We start from the raw sequence: 25,302 nt of genomic DNA, 5'->3' as shown, positions 1-25,302 counted from the left end.
GATCCGTTCCCAGAGGAGACGCGGACTCCAGATTAATAGGGCTAGTCCTACACGTAAAGCTCGGATCAACTTGCCGAGACGGGATAAACGGCAACGTGGGTCCCCAAGATGTCTTCTCTTATCGACCAATTTACCTATGAACATCACAAGCTCGGTATTCTTTCAGCGAGATAGAGCTCTTCATGCTATTATACATAGTATGTGATTTATATCTTGGCACTGATCAGCTATCTTCTTCTTCTTCTTCTTCTTCTTCTTCTTCTTCATAAAAGACTCCTACGTCAGCGCTAAGATAAACCTCAATCCCTCTGACCCACAGTTCCGTCTTCTTCTGCCGGATTCCCGGGAGCCACTTCGGTGTTTTACGATAAAGACCAATGAGGGCTAGCCTTGGACTCCAGGGGCACGGCTTGAAACGTCAACGCCTCAGCACGGTCCTCGTCTCGTAATTCCACGATGGCATCGTCCAATTTTCTTAGTCCTTTCTCCCCTGGCATTCCCTGTACTACACGGCTTTTCTGCTTCAGAGTCCTTCTTTTGTACAAACATCCTGACATGTCTGCCAGCTATGGATTACTACACCATCACGCTCATTATTATTACGATACCGCTCATTTTTGCTTCCTTCTGGCATCACAGATATGTGACGTTGAAGGTCGTTCGAGCCTCTGCGGCTGAGGCTAGGCGTCTTGATATGATCGACGATGAGATACACGATATGAAACATGAGTCGATGGGTGACAGATATTATAATTTTCGCAACAAGTTTCTGTGGGCTTACGGTCTGGCGCTGGCTGCCGAATGGCTTCAGGTGCGTTTTTAAATAACATGTGCAGTAAAAATAACAGTCATATCTAACTTGCAACTGTCGACTGCAGGCGTCATATTTATACAGCTGTCTGAAGAATACTCATAAACTACCAGAGCCTACCATCGCCACTTTGTTTGCAACTGGCTTCGTCTCTGCTGGAGTCAGCGCACTGTTCGTGGACTCACTGGCAGATAAACATGGCAAAAAGTTCATGTGCCAATGTTATTGCCTAGTCTACTCAGTTTCCTGCCTCGCTATGGTCTCAGGAAACATAGTACTACTGTTTGTAGGCAGAGTCATGGCTGGGTTTTGCACGACCTTACTGTACTCGGTGTTTGAGAGTTGGATGACAGCCGAGTATAAACGACAAGGATTTGGGGACCGCGGGACTACTTTGAGCACGATATATAGCATGATGGATGTTGCAAATGGCCTCGTTACTGCTGGTAGTGGTATGGTGGCTCAAGCAGCCGTGAATACGTTGGGCTCGCATACCGCCCCCTTCTTGCTCAGTATCGTCTGTTTAAGCTTGGCACTGATGATCATAACTCGATCCTGGGTAAACTCTGCTTTGTTTCTACTGTGGATTCCATTGATAACGTCAAAATAGGCCGAGAATCGTGGAGCACCAGGAAAGTCCCCGACAATCGAGACTTCGTGGAAGGCCAGTGCAATGTCTCTTACGAGTATGTAGCTACGACCCCTCATGGTGAAATTCAGCTGACAATATGAGCAAAAGACCCGAGTCTCGTTATTCTCACATTAACAATGTGTTTCTTCGAGGGCTCTGTTCACTTTATCCTGTACTCCTGGCCACAGACAATCATGTCAGCGCGTGTCCATGAGAGAATCTGGGAAAATCCTCCTTTCGGTACCATATTTTCGAGTCTTATGGGCGCAATGTCTCTGGGCTCTTGCACATTCCTTTTTGCCTCACGTGAGACAAATTCGACACAGATCTCATCAGGAGCGATTCAGCTTGCGTCATCGATCTCAGCCTCAGCTCTTTTGCTGACATTCTTACTGCGAGACGAGTTGAGTCGCTTCTGGGCGCTTTGCCTCTTCGAGATGTGTGTCGGACTGTACTATCCGAGTATGGCCTTCCTGAAGGGCCGGCTGGTTCCAGAGGAGCGAAGAGGCCGAGTGTACGGACTGATGAGGGTTCCGCTCAATACGTTCACCGCGCTATGTCTGATGACTGTTAATGAAGGTACGATGGACACCTCCATCTCAAGTTTTACCTTGAAGAAGACCTGGTTACTCACCATAATCTCTAGGAGACGAAAGCCGCGAGGACAGACTCATAGTATGCAGTAGCCTCCTCCTGTTTAGCGTGTTGTTAATGTCTCGATATGCACCTAAGCAAAGCAGATCTTATTAAAGAGACCGCTATTATGCATAAGGCCTTCACTTAGAGTGAGTGTCGATGCCATGAGTATCATCCAAGTCTTTTAAATATTAATCTAAAATGTCTAAATCTACAAGCATATATCTAAACTTCCTCAACAGTCATAATCTTCTTTTCATCCTTCATCATAGCCGATACTAACCCAGTGATCTCAGAAGCAGAAGCTTCGGCCATCCCATGGTCAAACACCTTCTCATCATACATGACCTTCAATATTGAACTATCACCAAAGGACTTCGATACCTCTACTACAAGCGCATAAGGCTGATACATCCGCACCTTTGACTTGGCCATGACAAGCCATCGATTGCGAGTCGTTGCATCATCCAAGGGAACAGGATCGAACGGCTGCGACAGAAACAAGACCTTGTTCCCATGAGCCGCGCGAGAAATATCCAGGGTCTGATAGATATCGTCCAGTCCGACTAAGCCATTCTCCGTGACAGCCCAAAAGTCATCTTGTAACCTCGTAAGAAGATCTGAGACCTTCTCAGTGGAGCTCGTACTCGTCCAGATCGGCAAGAAGTTGGCTAGTGTTCCGTTGATGGATTGAGGATCAGGAAGTGCCACGTTTCGTCCACTGAGGAGATAATCATAGCGAACATGATCACTCTGTGTCGCCCTAGCCAACCAAAGCGTGAAGGCAGCCTGGAAGATGATGCTCGGAGTGACACCATAGTTCCTCGCCACTTGATCAATGCCGCGTGTGTCCATCTTCATCTTGAAACTGGCGGTGACGCGAGGTTCACTAACCCCACTGAGGTCTTGGCCCTTCAGAATCAGGGATGATTGCCCAGCACGGGTGAACTTGTCCTTCCAGTATGTAAGCGCCTTGGACCTGTCTTGCTCAAAGACATGTTGGGCGAAATCACGGAACTCGACGCGGGGAGGCAAAGACTTGCCTTGTAGAATGTTCTCGAAATGTTGATCAAAGACGCGCAGAAGAGTTCCGTCGTATACGGCATGGTCCATTTTGATGACTAAGTCCCAGGATGAGTCTGCATGAGTAATGATGGCGTATTTAATGAACGCGCGGCCGAACTCAAAACGTGTCCTCCAGAAGTCCTCGAGAAAGTTGGATACCTCGTCATCCGAGTCCAGGGCGACGGTAGTGATGTTGAGCTGTGCATCGCGAAGGACAACTCCTACCCAGTTCCCGGGAGATGCCTCTAGCCAAGTTGTGCGTAGGATGTCGTTGGCTTCAGTGAGTTGCGTGGTGGTTTTGATCCACGCATCAGGGTCGATGACACCCGTCATGCGTCGCACGGTCTCAAGCACCCACATCTGAGAGTCTCTAGCACCTTGCTTCAAGAACTCTTCCTGTCCGGGTGGACAAGGGTATGCTGATAAAGGTTAGCATCTTATGGCCTATTTAACTGTTTGAAGAGGGCAACCTACCATACTCAACGTCATCATCCCATGTAAGCCCAGAGTTTTCAACTGCCTCCTTGACGTTTTCGGGAACGTTGAAGACTCTCTTCTTGCCTCCCGTTTCAGTTTCCAGTTTGCGCATGGCAGAAGCCATATCCTTGAGCTTAGGGGACTGGAGGATATCAAGCACTGTGAGGTTATAGCCCAGTTTGCGAAGATGGCCGGTGAGACTGATTGCCGAGATTGAATCACCGCCCAAGGCTAAGAAGTTTGCCTCGCGTCCGATCTGATCAGTTGATAGGCCAAAGATATCCGCCCAGACAGACTCTAAGGTGACCTCGGATGGAGTCTCTACAGGAACAATTGCGTGGCCCTGGCTGGGAGACTCAAGCACGCATTGCGCCAAGAAATCTCGATCAAGATCGTCTAGCATCTTCTTCAATGCCTTGCGATCAATCTTTCGTGAAGGCAGCTTCGGGAAATCGGCCATAGGGATGACAAACTTGGGGATCATATAAGTCGCCAACGATCCGAGCTTTTCGTGCAGGCTCGTAAAGGTATCTCTCATGGCGGAAGGGTCGAGAATATCAGTGCCGTCTGCTCTAGTAGAACGATCATCGAAGGTACAGAAAGCAACCAGATGGATCTTATCGTGGACCTTGGCAGCCACAGCAATCGTGTCCTTCACGAGACCCGAGTTCCGAATGGCATTCTCAACTTCTCCAAGTTCAATGCGATGACCGTGAATCTTGACCTGGTTGTCTTTACGGCCAAGACACTCGATCTCGCCATCAGGTAGCCACCGTGCCAAATCACCAGTTCTATAGATCCGAACTCCAAGCTGAGGGCAGTCGACGTATGCAGCGGTCGTCAAGTCGGGTCGATTGATGTAACCATCTGTCACCTGAGGTCCAGCTATGCACAATTCTCCAACTGCACCGTAGGGCTGCAGTGTCTCGCCGTTTGGATCGAGGATGAAAGCCATGACGGTATCGAACGGAGCGCCAATGTTACCAACGACATGATTTTCGGAGAAAGAATCAGTTTGTTTAGTGGTTACCACCATGGACGTCTCAGTTGGTCCGTAGACGTTCAAGATCTTGCAGTGCGGTGCCCAAGTCTTGATGACGTCGGAGGTCAGAGGCTCACCTCCAACGATGAGCGTCTCAAATCGTGGGACATCCGCTGGGTTGAGCAACTTGGCAACAGTTGGTGTGATGATAGCCTGGCGGACATCCATTCGGTTGATACAGCCTGCAATATCTGAAAGCAAGACGTCTGTCGGGGCCATGCATAACGTGCCGCCACTACTGAGCGTGTTGAAGAAATCCTGAACTGATGCGTCGAACACGTAGTTGGCGAACTGCAAAGTCCTCCACACACCTTGATTGCGGCCTTCGACTTGAATCATGCTCGTGACGGCAGCAGCAGCGGTTCTGTGCGGAACCTTGACACCCTTAGGTAGACCTGTGCTACCAGAAGTGTAGATCAGATAGGCAAGGTTGTCTGGGGAGTGATTGACAATAGGGCAAGAGTCTGCATCCTCACTACGCGAGTTTTTCGGGCTTAAGTCCCGGTAGCCCTTCATCACCAGTGTCTCAACTCCAAGAAACTTGTTGACATGATCGCCAAACTCCACGTGCGATGGATGAACAACAATGAGTTTTGCGGAAGTGTCAGACACGATGTAGGAGTTTCTGTCCGTGGGATTGTCGGGACTCAAAGGAACGTACGCTGCTCCAGCAATCATTGTGCCAAGAATCACGACCATCATGTCGACTGACTTGTCAAGCATGATGGGCACAAGATCACCTGTTTGTACGCCAGCGTCGATAAGTGTGTGAGCAAAGCGGTTCGCAAGTTTATCGAGGACTCCGTAAGAGATGCTTTCCTCATTGTTAAAGTTAATTGCAATAGCATCTGGAGTCTCTTGTGCAATTCTCTTAAATGCGCTGTACAGAAGCTCTGGCTCTGGAACACGAAGTGTCGCCCGATTGGAAAGTTGGTTGAAGACAAGATCATGTTCAACAGCACCCATGATGTTGGTAGACGAAAGGATAGAATCAGGCTTCACGCAGAAAAGATGTAGCACCTCAACTAGAGAGTCCTTGATGAATCCCAAGCGTCGAGGATCTACGTTGCTTGAAAGTCGGAGAATGGTAGACTCGCTCTGTCCTTGTGACTCTTGGACCTCCAGAATAGTCATGCCATGTTCAGACTCCCATTGAGGCCGCGGGCCACGCATCTTGAAGACGTCATGAGACTTTCTCGGTCTCTCGGTCTTGTTCGCATCGATCAAGATGTTGACAAGAGTGTCGATATCTTGTGCACCAATACCACCTGCTTTGAGGGCTGCAGCGATACCGACCTGAGAGTACTTGAGGAGCTGAGAAAACGACGCGACTGTCTTCTGAGCCACGTCTCGGAGGGTAGAGTCAGTGCCGAGCTTGATTCTTTGTGGAACGGTGCTCATAGTAGGTCCATCTAGATCATTGATACCAACAACAGGAGCTTCTCTGCCTGAAACAGTGGTCGCGAATGTGATGTCGTTGGTTCCGATCTGGCGAGACAGAACCACGGCCCATGCGCTGTATACAACTGCCCCGAGAGTCAATCCAACATTTCGGGCGCGAGAAGTAAGGCTATATCCGAGATCAAACTCGAGTTTACTGGTCTTGTAGAGCTGGTTACTGTTCAGCTTGAGCACTTCAGCACCTTGGAGGTACTCGGACCAGAACAAGGTGCCACTCGCAGAAGGCTCTTGTTGCAAGTATCGAATGAACCGGTTCATGTTTGGGCGATGAGGAACCGGATTGCCGGTGTAGACTGCGGCGACATCATCATACAGAAAGCCGTGAGACCAGAAGTCAAATAGTGAATGGTGCATGGTCACGACTAGTGCTTGATCTGACGTAAGAGTCGCTTTCCAGAGAGGTTTCTCCGTATCCCAGTGATGAACGCTTCCACTGTGCTGGAAAGCCTCTAGTGTTTGCTGGGACTCCAACCATGGAAGTTCTACGTTGGACCTGACGGTCTGCACAAAAGACTGTTTGTATGGAACAAACACGGTCCGCAGGATGTCGCGGGACTTGAACACCTGCTCGAAACTATCTCTCAGGCGTACGAGATCCAGTTGACTTACATCCCAAGTCCTGGAATAGGTGTATGGATCTGAGAGCGAGTTGACCGACACCAGCATGGACTCTTGGAAGGGTGTCACAGGATAAGCGTCGCTGATATCACCATTCGCCTGTAACTCTGAAAGCAGCTTCTCGTCCTGAAGGAGTGAGAAGGGCGTCGGGTCTTGCTGGTCCTCCACTGCAAGAGTCTGAGCTCGAGAAGCAACCTCCTTGAGAGGGATGTAGGTCAGTAGGTCACCGAGTTCAGCTGTTAGACCGTGTTCGCGTAGCTCTGACACAACACGGATAGCCTCAATAGAAGTCCCGCCGAGGTCGGTAAAAGAATGAGATCGACGAATGACAGAGCCGTCAATCTTGAGGGAGTCTGCCCAGACTGATGCAATCTTTTCTTCAACATCAGTGAGAACTTCCGCCGTTTCCTCCTCGTTGCCTAACTCCATGAGCTTGGCAAAGCCAGCGAAACCGAGCTCCTTTGCCTTACTCCGCAGCAAGTGATAGTTGAGCTTCCCATTCCCATTCCTAGGTACCGACTCAATAGGGATCCAAAGAGTGGGCGTCATGAAAACTGGCAGATTAGCACGAAGATGGTTCCTCGCTGCGTTGACGGCATCTCTGAAAGAATAGCCATCATCAAGAACAACGCCAGTGGCCAGGACTGCGCGATCTTCCATCCTGACAGAAAATGTCACAGCTCCCTTGATTGCTTCAAGCGAGGCCAAAAGACGATCGACTTCAGCAGGCTCGACTTTTTGCCCATTGATCTTGACTTGCATATCGATACGTCCTTCAATCTCGATCTGCCCATTAGGAAGCCACCGAGCTTTATCACCGGTTCTATAAAGCTTTCCAGGGCCGAACGGGTTAGCGCTGAATGCTTTCTCGGTCAAGCCTGGCTCGTTGATGTAGCCTTGTGCGAGCTGCGGACCGGCCAGACATAGTTCACCGAACACGAGCAGTGGTGAGAGCTCGGTGCTACCATGACGAAGAACGAAGACGCTCGTCGTGTCGATTGGTGGGTCTAGGATGCGAGGGTTTGGAGCGTGCCCATCAACTGTAGTTAACGGTCTTCCGAAGTTGAGCTGTGTGCACTCGCTCAGGCCATATGTGTTCCTCAGGGTAAGGCCCCTGACGGAAGACCAAGTGTTCACGAGCTCTTGAGGAGTCTGCTCACCCACAAGCGTGATACTCTTGAGATTTGGGACATCCTTAGGCGACAACAGAGAGAGGGCAGAAGGAGTAATTCCGAGGGCATCGACCGAAAGCCGATTAATGACTCCCGCTAGATCTCGAGTGAGTGCCTCCTTTGGTGCCAGTACCAGAGTTCCACCGTTCACAAGAGTGCTGAGGATAGTGCGTTGAGCAGCGCTGAAACTGGGGTTGTAGAAGAGAAGCCATCGATTCAGGCCGTTCAAGGAATGATGCTGCATACCACTAGTGGCTGCCTCATGGGTGAGTACTGCACCCTTGGGCTTACCCGTGCTACCGGATGTGTAGATGATGTAGCAGCGGTCTTGACGCTTTACGTCTACGCCGATGCCGTCAGCGTTGCGAAGTGATTCTGCGGCATCAATGCTTAGTCGCGTGTAATCTTGCCCGATATCGACAGTGTTGGGAAGCATGTTCATGTATCTGCGAGTAGACAGGACCGCTGCTGCATTGCAATCGCTGACGACTTGCTCGAGGCGATTGACCGAGAACTCTGGGTCAAGAACAGTATACGCTGACCCAGCCTTGAGGACCGCCAGGATAGCCACGACCAGATCCAGAGATCTGTCAGCCAAGATGGGATAGACAGCACCTTTTTGAAGCTTCAGTCTCCTCGCGAGTTGGTTGGAAAGACCATTGAGCTGGGCGAAGGTAAGGGTAGCGTCGCCTTGGAAGTCAACTGCGACTCGTTGAGGGTATCGAGCCGCAGTCTTCTCAAACAAAGCAGGAATAGTCGTAGGCTGAACACTGCGGGTACTAACTGAACGAGATAGTATGAGACGCTTTTCAGCTTCCGAAACGAGCTGGATGTCAGATAGTGGGTACTTGTCCACTGCGCTCAAGCCCTGGGCAGCACTGAAGATTGCTGAGACGAAGTGCCTGAAGACCAGCTCAACCTTCTCCAGTGGGATCTTGGTTGTGCATTTGACAGCAAGTTGCAGCACACTGGCGTCGTTGATGCACAACACGACGGGGAACTTTCTCAAACTTGGCGCGATGCAAGGTGTGTTGGTGGTTTGGCTGTAACTGACGGCTGTTTCGATGAGCATGCCATCTGGGGCCTGCTCTTCGATCCCAGTGTAGCCGATGAATGCGTGACGACCGGCTTCCGTGTGATACTTGTCCAGGGAGTCGGAAAGGTCAGAGAAGGCTGCATCTTCGCCGGTAGGAACGCGCAGTCGGACGGGATATGTTTGATCGAGGCATCCGACGCAAGTGTCCGATCCCACAAAGTTTGCATCTCGACGAACAGTTCCGAAAAGAACCTCTTCAGAGTCAGAGTGAGCGCTCAGGATATGGGCCCAGATTGCTTCAAGGAACGTCTGGCGCCATGCCTTCGTGTCCTCACGAGATTTCTCAAGGCTATTCAGCGCTGCTAGCTCCGCGCCCTGAATAACAGCACTAACGCCATGTCTATCCTGATTAAAACCATCCAGAGCGGCAGGTTCAAGACCAAAGATAGACTGGGGAGCAATGTCTGAGAAAGTCTTGGACCAGAAGGTTTTGGACGAGTCGGTGTCCTTGCGCTGCTGCGCGAGGTATCGTGTGTATGCGGTAAATCCAGTACTTTCAATACCCGGAATGCCGTGAATTTGAAGGAGGCAGTCGAGTCTGAGGGTATGTAGTGAGGTTGTATCGATCAGAGCTCGATGAAAGTGAAGAACAAGATTAATCTCGTTAGAACGGTTGTTGGCCTCGACAGTCAGGAATGCTGAGCCTCGGTGATGCTTTTCAAAGCCTTTTTCAGGACGGCGCCACTGAACGGGCTCAATACATCGCTTGACCACGACTTTAGGCGTTGGTCCATCAGTGATGCAAGATCGAAGGCAAATATCTAGTCCAAACGTTAGTCACCACTTCCATCTTAACTCTAATCAAAAATGGAATACTTACGGTGATATGCCAAAGATCTCCATGCATCAAAGATCTTCTCAGAGCTCAAAGCAGATGTCTTTCCAGAGAAGAGCACCGCTTCAGCCCATTGAACATCCTCCTTGAGAATATCCTTCTGGACTTCAGTCGCAGGAAGGACAGTCTCGACATCAGAAAAGCCCATGTCTTTCTCGTGTTTCACGAGGGCTTCGACAGGCTTGAGGGTGAGACCATCTTGGTAGGGGAGGAAGAAATCCTCATGCTTTTCAACGTGGTGGTAGAGCTTCATGATGAAGACAATTAAGTTATTAAGGTGGTAGACAAAAGATGCTGGAGTATTAATCTAGATGCTTTTGATCTATGAGGATGGTATGCTTGTGATGACGAATGAAATTGATAGTTGTTTTGCAAGATTGTTCCCTTATTTATACTTAATATCTTCTGTTTCTCTCTACTTCAATTCTCTTATTCAAGTCTTTGGAAAATTCTTCACATCTCGAGGTGTTGACACAAGAACTGCGGCTCAATTGCCTTCTCTGCTGCTGGTATCTGCAAGTAAGCAGAGCGGCAATGCCGAACGTCGCCCCGAAGGATTGGATTCCCTGCCCTACAAGGAGTAGAACACATCTCGTCAGACGTTTCTTGCAATACGTTACTCAAATCGTTTGGGAATAACCTCACAAAACTTGTGTAAGACGTGTACTAAGACATTTCTGGAAGTGGCGATCATGTACGGGATGTAGTATTCGGGTTGAACAAGGCTCTCGCTTACAACCCCCACGACATATGCAGTCTCACTGACGCCACATGTGTTGCATCGTTGCATCGAAGACCAAACAAGGTAGTTATTGAATCAGCGGCTGCATGTTCAATCCTTCCCATTACTCGTTCGTATTGCGGCTCCGTAAGCTGTGTGTTTCACAAGTGGCGATATGCAGCTGCACAATTACAGAAAGCAGTGGTGGGTTACAAGCAAAGGATCTGAATCCTTCGAAACACTCAGAAGCCTGTAATCTCGAAAAATGTTTCCCAAATCGTACATACACAGCAAGCTTGCAAGTTTTAGGAATGTGACTGCATCAATTTTATCCCGAGAGATGTCACACTCTAGCGACATGCAGCTAGAGAATCTACTAGAAGCGGCCCGCTTCCGAGGCGACGCTAATCTTACACAGTGTTTGTTGTACTGGGCTGTAAATGTTCCGATGGAGCTGAGTGAACCAGGGGTTGTCGTATGCGGCACAGGCCGAGACGAGACTACGATACTCGAAAAGCTTGAAGTATGGCGATGTTTTGACCTCGCTGTGATTGGCGTTATTGTAAATGAATGAAACGTTACATTGTGACTTGCATAGTCGTTTTGTATATATAGGAGTTTTTGCATATACTTCTCAAGCCAATCCAGCAGATCAAAATCACGAATTACTGTTGCCAGCTCTTCTGCATACTTTCTTACATCTTCTTCATTCAACTATCAGCCATGGCTTCTTGGGACAACCGCGTCGTCACCAACGAGCACCTGCTCCCTTACGTGGACTCCAACACTGCCCCGCCAGACATCAAAGCTGCTCTGCAAACTTTACCATTCGAGAGGAACATTTTCAAAGTAAGTCAAATTTCCCCTTACACATCCTTACCATAGTAGACTAACTGACTCTCAAAGCTCCTCGCCAACAGCAACGTGTTCTTCAAACCCTTCATGACGCTCCTTTCCTCCAGCTGGAGCGAGAACCGAAAGATTCTCCCTTCAGAGTGGCAAACCACTGTTCTACGTACTGCAGCCACTCTTGATGCCCCTTACGAGTGGGATGTCAACGAGCCTGTCGCCCGCGTCCTCGGCCTCACTGACGAACAGTTTGCGGCCCTTCGCAATTCTAAAGAACCATTGCCTGAGAGCTCGTTCACTCCGCGTCAGCGATTGATTGCCCGCATTGTTGAAGAGCTCAGTCGCCAACCTCGTGTTAGCAAGGACGCCATGGATGAGGCTTTGAAGGCTTTCAGTCATGAGGAGATTACTGAGATTTTCTTCCTCAATGGTATTTACGGCTTCTTGGCTCGGTTTATGAATAGCGCTAGGATTGATTTTGACGAGCCTATTCCTGGCTTGCTTGACATTCTGGCCAAGTACAATGCATCGGCTATTGAGCGAGAGAAGCAGGCGAAGAAGTAAACTTGGATGACTGGTAGCCCTAGACTCATAGAAAAGGTCAATTAATCAATTTACGTATTTGGTATGATTTTGCTTTCTGGTGACTTGTCTCTTGTTTCTATGTCTAGTAGTAGTCTGTCTAGACTAATGTTAAATAAACCTGAAAACTGAGTGAGAGCCTGATGGGTTCCTTATCATTCCGACTCGTGGCCGAGACAGAGAACTTAGTAGGATTCTCGCGGGGCTAATCAGTATATTAGTCGAGCCTATGATGTCTGAACAAAATGTACCAAGTCCGCATACAAACAGATCCCATCTTCACTTGGGTCTTCTGGATGTATCTATAATACTACCAAAGGCAGTTCCAGTAAGCGAACAGGGCCATACTCATTCGCAGTTGATGTCATGACTTGAGCCTCCTTATCATAGGCATGGTGAAGTTGTATATTTCCCGCTAAAGAACTACAAAGACTTGATGTATTAAATTGATGTATTTCGTTTCTCTCCCGATGTTGACGGTTGATGATTATACTTTATCAAGAAATTTGCCTTTGCCTGACAGCTTGTCTGGTTGACCATACCGAATTTCCCAAATTAACAGGGCGCCAGACAATTATTCTTTACTTTAGGACTAACAACCCCAAGCGTGAGAATGCAAGCTGCTCCACGAAAGCTGGTAAACCCAAGACATCCACGTAGCATATTACACCTTTTCACAATTCCTATGACACATTTGCATTACGCACATCAGAAGTTAAGTTAGCTGAGGAATTAGGTATGAGCGCGTACCGATACCTCTTTCGGTGTTGGACAATATGTACGCTACATGACACAATCTCACTCTATGTGACAACTCGTAAAAGATCTTCGCTTGCATGAAAGGGTTACATTACTACCTAATTCTACCACCCACCACTTGGGTTGAGCCTCACAAGGCGCATATGCAGCTAGATCCTACCAAACTGCAAAACCTGCTTGACCCTTCCCACCTTGTCAGCAGGACCTGCAGTAACAGCCTCCTTCACACGCCCCTCAAACTCATCCCTGCCCTCAACATCCCGAGGGACCTGAATGATCTCCACAGGCGGCGTACGCAAAAGTCCCTGAGAAAGCAGATCCTGGAACCACAGCAGGAGAGATTCCTGCTCTGCTGCAGTCCGACCCTTTAGCTGTTCAGACAGACGAAAGTTCCGAAACTTGACCTCTGACCAGAACAGCAGACGCTGAGATAGACCAATGATTCCACTTGCACCACCGAGAGACCCGTAATTGACGTATGTTCCACCGTGAGATAGGGCATTTGCGAGTCTTTCACCGGAGTCACCAAAGACTGCGTCGATGGCAAGCACGATACGACCCTTGGCAGCAGCATCCGCGAGTTCTGCCGAAGCCTGCGTACCGTGCTTAGCAAGATCTGTCTCGGTGATCACGATCTCAACACCCTGGCTCTGCAGATCAGCCTTGAGAGCATCGAGAGTACTACCATCCCGATCACGCACAACACTGCAGGTACGAACACCCTTGAGACGAGCAAACTGCGATACAAGCCTCGCGATGGTTCCAGAACCTGCGTTCTGAATGATCCAATCACCAGGCTTCAGATCACGCATATCCTCGACAAGGAGGTAAGCCGGCAGAAAGGCCATGCGCAGAAGAGATGCGCCAAGAAGATCCTTTGTAGGCGACAGGGGAATAACATCCGTCACACTAAGAATAGCTTGGCTTCTCCAGGTTCCTAATCCATGTCGACGCGGAACAATAAAGTCTCCGGGCCGAATGTGGGTCTGGTCTGGGTTGGTCAGAGGCCCCACTGCTTGGACGCGAGCCACGCCGTCATAACCCAGCACAGGTTGGTTGTCTAGGGTATGCAGCGGCTTGACTGGGTAACGACCTGCGAGTACGAGGAGGTCTTGGGGGTTGATTGGGGAGAAGAGGAAAGATACCAGAATTTGATCGACGCCGATGGAATCTGGCGGAATTTGTTCTTGTTTGGGGTAATGAAATCCCACAGAGGCTGGTTTGCCGTCAGAGGGTTGAATTTGGCTAATCGCCGCCATTTAGCAAAGGATTGTACTGTTGAAGCAAAGGTAGAGTTGAGTGATTAGATTGAATTGGATATTGATTTGTCCTTGCCAGTTTCTGGGTCCAAAGACCCCAAATTTATATCCCTGACGTGCATCACTTTAGTCCACAACCATCTGGAGCATATCCTCAAGAACGACAAGAGATCTGGAGATGCAATCGCGGCAGCTAGTGTTAGCTCACAATCAGGCGATTTTCCCGTGCCTTGTTAATCACCTCGCGTAAGCACCCGACCCTGGTCAATGGGCACAAATTCCATTTTCAGGCCAAACTCCTTGCGAATACCACACAGTGCGCTGTAACGCTACGGTACGGGCCGGATTCGGTCGTTGCCTTGTTCTTGTTTTCTTTACCCTATAGGGACAGGCCGACAGGGTTCCGAATCCCTTCACTTTGCATGGTTTCTATCATTTTCTATGTAATTTCTAAGCATAGTTTCATGCCTTCTGAAACTGGTTGCTTGCTGTGATAATTATGAATTTAAATATGAAAATTTTTATGCTTCTCCACAGCATCAGAAATACATAACCCCAGATCGTCACCTAGCGTTGGAGTTTTCGCTCATCGTTCAACAGTGTCTTTTTAGCGTTATAACCTTGAGAACTTTAATCTTGTACAAGCCTTAATACTCTTCTTCACTATGTCTTTCTCTCAGGAGAAACGGTCCGGCGACAGCTCGGATGACACTCGTCTGTCACCATTTCCCGGCCCTGACTCCTCAGGCAACGAAGCCCTTAGGGAGCCCCAGGTTGAGAAACCCGCACCAGACCCCTCTCCTCGAAATGTTCATGGTGTCAAGTGGTTCCTTGTTGTCTGCGCCCTTCTCTCCGCCCTGTTCCTCTACGCTCTCGACAACACCGTCGTCGCCAATGTCCAAGCTAAAGTCGTAGAGACCTATCAACGCGTTGACCTTGTTCCATGGCTTGGCGTCTCTTTCGCACTCGCATCAGCCGCAACAACACTTCCCTGGTCTAAAGCCTACGGTACATTCTCAGCGAAAAAGCTGTTCATTGGCTCAACTACCGTCTTTATGGGCGCCTCTGCACTCTGTGGTGGTGCACCCGACATCGATTCCTTCATCGTCGGCCGTGCCATCGCTGGAGCGGGAGGTTGCGGCATGTACATGGGGCTTTTGACACTCTTGTCAGTCACCACTACAAACGCCGAGAGACCGAAGTATCTAAGTCTGACGGGATTTATCTGGGGTATTGGTACTGTTCTTGGCCCTGTGGTTGGAGGATCGCTTGGCGATAGTAGTGCGACTTGGCGATGGGCATTCTATTTGAACTTACTGGTTGGGGTTGTCATTGGTCCAATTTATGTCCTTCTCCTCCCCGACTTCAAGCCTCAGGCTGGCGTCCCCTTGACTAGCCGTCTAGCTCAAATCGACTACCTCGGTACAGCTCTCTCCATTGGTTCCGTTCTATGCCTCATCATGGCGATGAACTTTGGTGGAGTTCTGTGGAGCTGGGATGCAGGCAGGAGTATTGGTCTGTTTGTTACAGCTGGTGTCTTGCTCATCCTGTTTGTGCTCCAGCAGATCTTCCAGATCGGTACCACGTTTGAGAACCGACTGTTTCCCATGCACTTCTGGAAGAGCCGTACTATGATTTGCCTCTTCTTTACCATGAGTAAGTCATGCATTTCGAAAAGTGTCTTGTATTGGTTCACTCAGGCTAACTGCCTTGTTAGTGCTGGCAACGTTCGGTAGCTTTATCGGAATTTTCTACCTGCCACTGTATTATCAGTTTACTCGCGGAATCACGGCTGTAGAGACATCGGTCCACCTGTTGCCCTTCATCCTGTTTCTCGTCGCCTTCAACTTGCTGAATGGTCAATTCATGGGCCGAACAGGATATTACTACCCTTGGTACATTGTAGGCTCTTTGATGGAGCTCATCGGTGGAGTTCTAATGTGTAAGTAACACCCATTCCCTCCTCCTACCTGAACTGCAGTCACTAACTGCGCACCAGATACCGTCGATGAGCACACTTCGAACGCCAAGATCTATGGCTATACTATCATCCTCGGCACTGGCGTCGGTTGCTTCTGTCAAGCTGGTTTTGCAGTCGCCCAGATGAAAGTCAAGCCCACCGAGATCCCCTACAGTGTCGGTTTCATGACAGTCGGACAGATGCTCGGTATCGTGTTTGGTACTGGCATGTCCGGCGCTCTTTTTGTCAACTATGGCCAGCAAGCTCTCCAACGTGTCTTCCCCAACGTCTCCAAGACCGAGATCGCTGACGCTCTCGCCGGTGTCGGTAGCGGCCTCATCGATTCTGCCAAGCCTGATGTTAAGGCAGAAGCTATCCATGGCATCACGAGAGCGATTCAACTCGCATACGTACCCATCATCGCGGCCGGGTCTATTTGTCTGATTTGCAGTCTCGCGATGAGGAGGGAGAAAGTGTTCCACTAAGAGACGCCAGGGGCCAGTAGGCTATCGATCGCTTTCGATCTCTCGTCCTGATAGTCTCTGGAATTGGGCTGGATAGAAAAAGAGATCTGAGGTTATCCAGAAGGGAGGGCGTTCGTTCTGCTAAAGAAATAAAACAATCGGCTTCCGCCTGTGTACCTGGAATGTTAGAGGCACAAGACTGGTAGGGGATAGTTAATGTGCGCCAAGAAGTATGTAGGCGGTAGAGTTGTATCCCATAGAACAACATTGGCATTAATACATTATTAACTTAAACATAAAAAGCTGGAAGCCCACGTAAACTCGACCCACTCAGCAATGAATAGCCGCCGCATGTCCACGCCATGATATCCTTCTCATAGCCTATTCGACTCTCGGTCGTGGTCCGGCGACTGGACAGATCAGATCCCGGGCCATGTCGTTTTCGTTCTGCGTCTTCTACCCCAACCAAGAGAGGCCGCCAATCCGTTCGGATCGCCACGCGTTATCAATGTACTCGCCGCCGGAAGGGAGTCGACTGATCTCTTTCTCGACGATTTGACCCTCAAAGAGCCCAGCCAATTTAACATTCCCAATTTCGCCGCACACGCTGCTACCTCCGTCACCCTCACTTTCCAGCGTATCGCTGAAGCGCCGGAGAACAAGGACATCATGTTCATTCACTCGCATCCTGCCGTAGTTAGCACAGACTTGTTCATGAAGAGTTGGGCTGGCAAGTTCGACCCGAGCAAGGCCACAGCTCCGCCTGCTGGAGATTTTGTGAAGCTTACACCGGAAGAAGCTGGTGAAAGATGTATATATTTGGCCACAAGCGCTGAGTTTGGAGGCAATGGTGTTCCTGTACAGAATGTGCGACATACAGCCAAGACTCTGGCCCAGGGAGCTAGAGCCTCGCTTTTCTCGATCAACGACAAGTTTGAGATTGTCGAACAGGACGATCTACTTGCTGATATTCAGAAGATGGGTGCTCCTCAAAAGATCTGGGACCACATCTTCGAGGTCATTCACTCTCTTACTGAGTCGGATTAGATAGATCCAAGTAGCTACCAGTATCTGACCGATCAGCCGTCAGTAAAATTATGCAGACCAGGGTTAAGAGAACTTTTTCTTAAATTTCTTAAGGTACATATCTCAACTGGAATACGAGTCCACATCCAGCGTAAGACTTGATAGGTAGATAGCCTAAGAGTCTCCCATAGATAATGGCAGTGGAGTTCTATAGTGAGCATTCTCTATCTATATAACTATTAAAATACAGGCAGACACACCCAAACGAGCTAAGGATAAAGTCTTAAAAGTTTATTCGGCTGAAATGGAAACGTGCTTGACCGATAAAAGCATACACTAAGGATCAGATTATACGCGCAAATAATTAGCAATGATCTGGCCTTATCCTAAGTCCTATAGTGACATAATAACGCACTCTACGCTTTGCGCTTTATTCGGAGGTCCCTGTCAGCTATAGAGAAAAGATTATTATAAACTCAATTCATAACTCAAAGGTCGCTTACCCACGCATGGTGCATCGTTCAAATCACTTTGACTCTACTACAGCAGCAATAACATCAATAAGTTGGTTGAATCGAAAGGCGAGATCTTTTCGAAGATTTGCCATGTACGCATCGGGCAATGGGCTGCCATTCGCAAGCCAGCGGAATTGCATCTTGTTGGGTCCCAAAGAATCCAGAACCGTAGTTCCATAGGCGATCACATCAGGATAGTCAGGCCTGCGCACTCTGAACGTCATAGAGTGGTTCGCCGCGTCAACTTCGGTCATCTCCTCTGAGAATGTATAGCGCTCTCCCTTATGCTCTCCTTCAGGATACTCGTATTCAAAAGTGCGAATGCTGCCGATGTCAAAGCCTTCAACAGAGAGACTAAGGCAACCCGGGTACCATGCTTTCTCGGCCCCAAAGCCAGCAATCATGCCCCAAACCCCGGCGATAGGGGCGTTGATCTCGCGTGTGACACAGACGTATTCTTCAAGGTGATCCTGAGCCATTGTGTGAGATTCTTGAACTAGAAATGCCTAGGTTATAATTGTTCTCAAGTTAGACGGTGTCCTATAACAGGACAGCTTACGGATGTTATTATACCTCTAGAAGTCTTTTCATAGATTTCAAGGGAATGACAAATCGCTTTTGGAATTATGTTTCCATACAGAGCATTCGCACAATACATTCATACGAGGCCAGACTGCTAGGCCGATCCTTGAAGGTAGTTGTGGATCTATATGGGCCTCGGTCAAGACAGACTGACTCAGCAGGCAGGCCTCAGAATCATGACCGGCTTTGATGTTGGCTCTAAGAGCGTGTATAAAGTGGCAGACAGTCTAAGATCAATACAGCAGACAGGGTCGCATCTCTACGCCTTAATAATTTATACTACAGGTCATAGAGTAAGGAGTGTATAAACTGAGATAACATAAATTTATAATCTATCAGTAGCTTACTGAAAGACATAAGGTGGTGGAAGTTTCGCAGTAACAGGAAGCGCATAGGGAACTCGATCTTGTTAGTTAACTAACTTGAAAACTGCAAAAAAGGAGAAACCTCGCTTGCCCCGTACTGGAATCGAACCAGTGATCTTATCATTACTAGTGATACGCTTTACCACTGAGCCAACGGGGCTTGTTTAGCGACTTCGACAAGCTTGAAGATTTCTTCCGTATCGGTCTCTATGAAGTTTATGATACTTGATGTGTCTGCGTATTGATGGCGATTCACAGAGTACGAGCTTATTTCCACTACGTTGCAATGCGCTCCAGGGACCGCATTCCCCCAGCGAACGTGAGAGAAATACACTTCAGCACTGCGTAATACCCAGCTGGAGGAGATACAGTCAACGGTAGTATTTGACTGACGGAACCTTAAAAAGACAGAAGTATGTTCGATGAATATCGCATCCAAGGCGCCTGTTTACTCTCTATTTACTTCTGTTAATAGCTTAGAGATCAAGCCTTCCGAGTTCTCCTCTTTTCCTGATTTGGTAAGATTTGTGCGGGGTGAATACTTGGAGCTCATGAAAAGATGAAGCGTACCTATCACCTCGAACTCCCCAGCCGCTATTTTTTAGTGCGTGCTGTAGCTAGCTTAGTCTCAGAAGCCAGTACTTATTTGTATCCCTATCCCTTCCCTTCTACAGTTGGTGATTTCACTTCTACTAAAACTCATACAGCCCTGGCTTAAAAAGAAACACGAATGGCAGATACGACATCTAATGAGTCGCCAGAAATACAGAATGATCAACACGAGTCCTCGCTCGTATGCGAGACATGCAATCGATTGTTCTCACGATATGAGCATCTGAAGCGACACACTCAGACGCACACTCAAACAAAGGCTATTGAATGCACCTACTGCAGTAAAAAATTCAGTCGCAAGTAAGTACCATCTACCATTAACCATCAAGAATAAGCAAGTTATTTGAGCTATACCAACAACTTGCTTACTCCTGATGATTGTCTAGGGACGCAGCGCAGCGACACGAACGGTTACATGGACGCGAAACACCCGGAGGCGCACAAATCTCAACTTCTTCGCCACTACGGCGAACCTGTGCGCCTTGTTCTAAATCACGCATCAAATGCTCAGGAGGGACACCATGCACCTACTGCGCCCCGAGGAATCTTGTATGCTCTTACCTGCCCCGGAAACGACGGGGACGTCAGATCAGGCTCAGTTCCTCTGAAGAGCAGGGTTCTGCTGCAGCCGGAAGAACATTGTCAACTGTGCAGTTGCTTGGTACAGTAGACAAGCCCAGGATCGCGACCGATTGGCTTGAAAACTCAGCGAGTCAGCAAGACATGACGCCTGTTATTCAAGCACAGACAGATACGATACAAAGTGATCAAATTACCAGTAACGACGGCCAAAGCTGGTCAGCGAATAGTCATCAGAGGCGTGAGCCTGAAGGGCTGACGAGTAGCCTCGATGATATCCTAGATACATATTCGTTGCCTATAAACTGGCTTCCATTTGACGATGTCCCACAAAGCAGCTCATTCCTGCATAGTATAAACGACACGCCTCGTCTAGTATCTGGAGTTGATGATGCATCTACGACTGCTCCCCGGAGCCTCGAGACGCAAGCATCGTTCACAAATCTTCCAGAAATACATGAGCAAAGCTTACAACAAGACCATGTTTCCGCCTTGATCGCTTCAATGGCCTCAAACAACGAAAGGAAAGCACAGTCTTCGGAAATCAGTGACGATCCTTCGCTCCCCTGCATTAAAGCAACGCATTATTCAGACGGTGCGGGTTTCAGGGAAAGTCGAGCAGAGAGATACATGCGACAACGACGCGCTGCATATGGCGAAGACCATGGACCAAGTCCGGACCAGCATGTCCAAATATCATGGATCAGCGACCTAGATGCCAGAGTCACGACAGCGAGGCAACGGAATGAAGCCTCCAGTGACATTCCAGGTAGTATATTCGAGCAGCTCATGTCAAGATTGGACTCTCATGCGACCAGCTCGCATACACTTTCTGACTTTGCCGCACACAAAGAACGTCTGCTAGCGAAAAGCACCTTTCAACTATTTATCAGTCTCTACTTTGAGCACTTTCATCCAGTAAACCCTTTCATTGATAGATCGCATTTGTCTATTCCCCTCTGGGGCTGGAGCCTGTGCCTAGCTACCGCTGTAGTTGGTTCCAAGTATTTTGGTTCTGAAGAAGTCAGTCGCTTTGGAGATTGCTTATGCTGTATCCTGCATGAGCTCATGGCAAGTGAAGTATATCAAGCGCCATCCCACTTTTGGAGAAGAGTATAGTTGACTTTACATAGCTCGACTTTGTCAACTCCCAAGAGCCGTTGCCTTACATACAGGCTCGGATCCTGGCATCAGTTGGGCTGTGTCAAAGCCGTCAGCCGGAGCTACTAAGATGCGGATACAATGCCTTAGCGATGGCAGGACACGCATGCCTTCGACTTCGCTTACTGAGTGAAGATGATAATATCGGTTCATATCAGGATGATCAGAGTCTGGAGCAGAAGTGGATCACTTGGCGATTTCGAGAGACACGAAGAAGAACAGGCCTTTTTATCTGGGTAAGCAGCTCGCTTCTCTTGTTTGCGAGTGTTCTAATATGACGTATAGTTGGCCAGCTGCTACTTCTCTCTTGCCTCTGAGCATCACCCGTGCCTGTTCCCCGATCAGCCTCAACTGCGGCTTCCGTGCCGAGAGGAATTATGGGCAGCCAAGTCGCCACAGGCTTGGTTTAAGGCCAAGTCAACCGGTGGAAATGTCGATTCAATATCCTTCTCTGCAGAAGAAGCCTCACGACTTACAGTGCCTGAAGTAACACTGGAGCTTTGGCGAGACTTGAAATCTCAACATTCGACGAATTCCTTTGCGACCATAGTCATAATCCACATGCTGGTCCATCGCCGATGGAACGCTAAGGAATATTTGGCCGATGCACTTCGAGACATGCCACAAACAAAACAGTCAAACATGCATGTACCTGAGGGAAAATACCTTGGTTCAGTGCCCGAGTACATCAAGTGGCGTAATCAATGTTGTGACTGCTTGGATGTGCTGCACTGGGAAGCACTCAGTCTATCAGCCCGGGCAGAAGGACTTGAGGATCCCGTGTTACTGCATCTACATCTAGCCCGCCTCTCACTCCTCGCCCCGGTCCGCGACCTCTTTGCGCTTGCTGACCAGAGTACCCTCTCAGGAATGACACACATGACCCCCGGTAGTCTCTATCACCACGACACTTCCAGCCTAGAACCACGGAAGATGATCAAGATCTGGGCGACTCAAGATCGATATAAGGCTCGTCTGGCAGTGATACACGCTGGGGCTGTTCTGTGGCATGTGAGGAGATACTCATCAGACTTGATTATTGAACCATTTGCTCTGTTTCTTGCATCCTTGGTGCTGTGGGCTTACGGTCAAACCTCCAATATTCGAAAACGCTACGAGTCTGCATGCACTATGGCACAGTCTCCATTGAGCGCCAACGAGGACTCTATGAGTCCTTCGACCACAACACAGGGTTCATTAGGAAGCCATGCGATAGGCGATAGTATGTCAACCAGGCGTCGAATGCCACGCGCTATGCAACTAGACAGGCCAATGGATGATGAACTTGTTCAGTACTTTATAAGGTCTGGTGAGGACCTGTGTCTTCCGCTTGAGGGAGTAGACGACCTGTGTGCAGCCGAAGGCCCATTACAGGTTCTGCAAGAGGTATCGAGTCTACTGATGGAACAACACAAGCCTTGGGGCGTTTCTAAGACTTATGCTAGACTTTTGCAAGACCTTCAAGTGCCGCAGTGGTAAATGTGACCGAACGTTGGGTGGGAAAGCAATGTGGGTTTAGATTCATCAGAAGGGAGAGAACATGATATTTTCTTGAGTTATTAGTTGATAACCTGATGTATTACGGAACGATCGCTAATAGATGAGATGTGTTCGATCCGCCAACAACTACTTCGATAGCTATGTGAAAAGAAAGCTAGAATGATGAACTACGTTTCGTCTAGAATCAACACAGAAGTCCCTTTCCAGCTCTATACCTTGATCACTCTTGTTCCCTGGCTGTTGTCATATGCATCGACGTGATAGCTCTTGAATTTCCTCGTCGGAAGCTTAGCCTCGAACATCAGGTCAAGTTCTTCGTAGCTGCGACCCTTCGTCTCAGGCAGGCGGAAAAAAGCCCAGACAACACTGAGACACGCAAAAGCGAACCAGAAGAAACCAGTTTTGCCTGTGATCTTAGGGTTAATATTTTACAGCGCTGAAAAGGGGGAGATGTACTAGCCTTTCCAATTCCAAGCAGAAGGATTCATCATGTACGGCTGAATGACATTGGCAACGATTTGCGCCAGGTAGTATGAGGTTCTGGCCAAGACTACTGTCTTGGATCGCAAACGCGTGGACGAAACTTCTGCAGGGATGGCCCATCCAATTGGGCCGACAGTAAGAGAGAAGGTAAGGAGCCAGACTAAGCAAAGGATCGACTGAACCCACTTGACGGCTGGATTGGAAGTGTTGGTAGCTAAAGCGCCGATGATGAGGAGCCACATACTCATGAGACTCATGCCTGCGAGATACAAGTTTCGACGGCCAATGTGTCTCATCAGGAACCAAGAAGCAATTGTACCACAGAATGCCATTCCAGTGCCACCGAGATTAAGGTTGTAGGAGGTCTCCGAGTCCAATCCTGCTTGCTGGAAGAAGTACGTGGCAGAGTAGGCGAATTGGGCACCGCAGGTAATCTGACCAAGGAACGACACACATGCAATCTCAGTACGGCGTATATCAGCCGCCTTGAAGCAATCCCAATATGAAGTGCCTTCTGAGATACGTTTTTCGGTCTCGTTTGTATGAATCATTAGAGCGACGAGAGGCTTTGCTTGGGGCTTCTCGTGAGCGGCCATGAGGCGGAGGACACTCTTTTCAGCCTCGTCGTATCGACCCTTGCGAACAAGATACCAGGGTGACTCGGGCATGAATACACAAGCGACGAAGAGGAATGGGATCCATAGCCATTGCAGAGCAAAAGGAACCCGCCATGCCCAGTCATTGTCCCACTCAATGAAGCTCTTGAGGACTCCAGCGCCAATGAGCTGACCTGTTGCGAAGCACATGTTGGTGTAGGCCGTAAGATATACGCGAAGAGGAAGCGGGCAGAGTTCCGAAGCATACGCAGGACCGATCGTGGCGAAGATGCCCCAAGGGAGTCTTGGTTGCGAATTAGCCGAGGTGTCTAAGGGGGTAGTGTATGTCGTGCAGAGAGGAGAGCTTGGCCGACTTACCCGCAGAGAATCTGTCCCACTGCCTGAAGCTCAACAGACATGCCAAAGAATGATACCATTACAAAAGCAGCCATAAGCACCACACCGAGAAGGAACGCAGGCCGATATCCAAAGCGCTGTATGATGAATCCATTCAATATGGCACCAACGATGGCACCTGCTTGCGGACCGCTCCCCATGGCACTCTGCCAGCGGGCAGGGATCTGATACGTCTGGGTTGCATCCTGATATTCTCCAAATCGACGAGCGTAGGTAGGGTAGGCATACAGCGAGCCGATCAGGATAGTATCATAGCCTTCCATGATGATGGATAGTGACACAACGAGGGACCAAGCGACAGCCCATGGGTAAGACTTGAGGGCTTGGCGAACGGTGAGGGCATGCTCATGCGCATTCGCTGCCTGGGCTTCGTCCAAGGTAGCTTCCCAAGAACCAGTATGGCCAAGCATGATGCTAGGGTTGTTCTTTTCGTCGCGCGTATCGTGCATAGCTAGGCCTTCGTTGTGCTCGACCGAGTGAGCAGAGATGGTCTTCTCCATGGCCGGTGCAAGACTTCTGCTCGATTGCTGCTTGTGATAACAAATACTGATAGTAGGAAGGGGATATGGATGGGAATGACTGGTATTGAACTCACAGAGCGTCCGAGCTCTATGCTTTATACTTACAAATGGTGAAGTCCTGGCCATGACGATTCGGTATCACTGCCGGCTCGGATACTTAGAAGTCGTATGACAGCTGGACTAGGTCTCAAGCCCCGTGGGGAAATGTCACGAAGTGACCAGAACGCGGAGAAGCAGGCCACATCCTAGTCATGCGCTCCAATGTTAGGTATTGTCAAAGCGTAAAGAATGTCCGTTTCTCTACTCTGTAGGCCAGAAGACTAAATTATTCTGCCAGGTTCTTCGGGATTTCGTCGTGCTCTTGACCCTCTAGCACCTAAGGCTACACCCAATCCGGGACAAGCCTCGATGGTGAAGATTTATTTCGGATAATCCACCCCCACAATGAAAACCCGATACTCAACTACGGCCAGCCACTAAACCTTTACAACCAATCGAGCTTAGATA

General features: G+C 49.0%; 9 protein-coding genes and 1 non-coding gene across 10 annotated transcripts; 5 read left to right on the top strand and 5 right to left on the bottom strand.

Moving 5' to 3' along the window:
• Nucleotides 1–460: 460 nt before the first annotated feature.
• FVEG_09863 (hypothetical protein) lies at nt 461–2,388 on the top strand. The gene is made up of 5 exons (XM_018898942.1): nt 461–811; nt 879–1,370; nt 1,422–1,497; nt 1,551–2,021; nt 2,089–2,388. The coding sequence occupies exons 1-5, from the start codon at nt 569–571 to the stop codon at nt 2,190–2,192; spliced, it is 1,386 nt and encodes a 461-aa protein (XP_018756919.1). The 5' UTR covers nt 461–568; the 3' UTR covers nt 2,193–2,388.
• Nucleotides 2,252–10,097, bottom strand: FVEG_09864 (hypothetical protein; the record flags this gene model as incomplete). The annotated part of the gene is made up of 3 exons (XM_018898943.1): nt 2,252–3,562; nt 3,618–9,770; nt 9,830–10,097. The coding sequence occupies 3 exons, from the start codon at nt 10,095–10,097 to the stop codon at nt 2,304–2,306; spliced, it is 7,680 nt and encodes a 2,559-aa protein (XP_018756920.1). The 3' UTR covers nt 2,252–2,303.
• A 1,129-nt stretch (nt 10,098–11,226) lies between these two features.
• FVEG_09865 (hypothetical protein) lies at nt 11,227–12,043 on the top strand. The gene is made up of 2 exons (XM_018898944.1): nt 11,227–11,414; nt 11,472–12,043. Exons 1-2 carry the CDS (start codon nt 11,289–11,291, stop codon nt 11,976–11,978), a joined length of 633 nt encoding a protein of 210 aa, XP_018756921.1. The 5' UTR covers nt 11,227–11,288; the 3' UTR covers nt 11,979–12,043.
• A 779-nt stretch (nt 12,044–12,822) lies between these two features.
• Nucleotides 12,823–14,066, bottom strand: FVEG_09866 (hypothetical protein). Its single transcript, XM_018898945.1, has one exon. It carries the CDS (start codon nt 14,012–14,014, stop codon nt 12,905–12,907), a length of 1,110 nt encoding a protein of 369 aa, XP_018756922.1. The 5' UTR covers nt 14,015–14,066; the 3' UTR covers nt 12,823–12,904.
• A 496-nt stretch (nt 14,067–14,562) lies between these two features.
• FVEG_09867 (hypothetical protein) lies at nt 14,563–16,738 on the top strand. Its single transcript, XM_018898946.1, has 3 exons — nt 14,563–15,670; nt 15,732–15,956; nt 16,014–16,738. Exons 1-3 carry the CDS (start codon nt 14,680–14,682, stop codon nt 16,457–16,459), a joined length of 1,662 nt encoding a protein of 553 aa, XP_018756923.1. The 5' UTR covers nt 14,563–14,679; the 3' UTR covers nt 16,460–16,738.
• Nucleotides 16,739–16,774: 36 nt separating this feature from the next.
• On the top strand, nt 16,775–17,485 carry FVEG_09868 (hypothetical protein; the record flags this gene model as incomplete). Its single annotated transcript, XM_018898947.1, has 2 exons — nt 16,775–16,791; nt 16,819–17,485. The coding sequence occupies 2 exons, from the start codon at nt 16,775–16,777 to the stop codon at nt 17,483–17,485; spliced, it is 684 nt and encodes a 227-aa protein (XP_018756924.1).
• A 505-nt stretch (nt 17,486–17,990) lies between these two features.
• FVEG_09869 (hypothetical protein) lies at nt 17,991–18,458 on the bottom strand (the record flags this gene model as incomplete). The annotated part of the gene is made up of 1 exon (XM_018898948.1): nt 17,991–18,458. The coding sequence occupies one exon, from the start codon at nt 18,456–18,458 to the stop codon at nt 17,991–17,993; it is 468 nt and encodes a 155-aa protein (XP_018756925.1).
• A 556-nt stretch (nt 18,459–19,014) lies between these two features.
• On the bottom strand, nt 19,015–19,086 carry FVEG_16684. Its single transcript has one exon. It is a non-coding gene; the product is annotated as a tRNA-Thr (tRNA).
• A 1,175-nt stretch (nt 19,087–20,261) lies between these two features.
• On the top strand, nt 20,262–22,757 carry FVEG_09870 (hypothetical protein; the record flags this gene model as incomplete). Its single annotated transcript, XM_018898949.1, has 3 exons — nt 20,262–21,197; nt 21,293–21,514; nt 21,564–22,757. 3 exons carry the CDS (start codon nt 20,262–20,264, stop codon nt 22,755–22,757), a joined length of 2,352 nt encoding a protein of 783 aa, XP_018756926.1.
• Nucleotides 22,758–23,233: 476 nt separating this feature from the next.
• On the bottom strand, nt 23,234–24,774 carry FVEG_09871 (hypothetical protein; the record flags this gene model as incomplete). Its single annotated transcript, XM_018898950.1, has 2 exons — nt 23,234–24,161; nt 24,236–24,774. 2 exons carry the CDS (start codon nt 24,772–24,774, stop codon nt 23,234–23,236), a joined length of 1,467 nt encoding a protein of 488 aa, XP_018756927.1.
• Nucleotides 24,775–25,302: the final 528 nt, after the last annotated feature.

Source organism: Fusarium verticillioides, chromosome 1, assembly GCF_000149555.1.
Source record: "Fusarium verticillioides 7600 chromosome 1, whole genome shotgun sequence".
NCBI classification, from domain to species: Eukaryota; Fungi; Ascomycota; class Sordariomycetes; order Hypocreales; family Nectriaceae; genus Fusarium; species Fusarium verticillioides.
The sequence above is the reverse complement of the archived record's forward strand: the minus strand, read 5'-3'. Positions and strand labels throughout refer to the sequence as shown.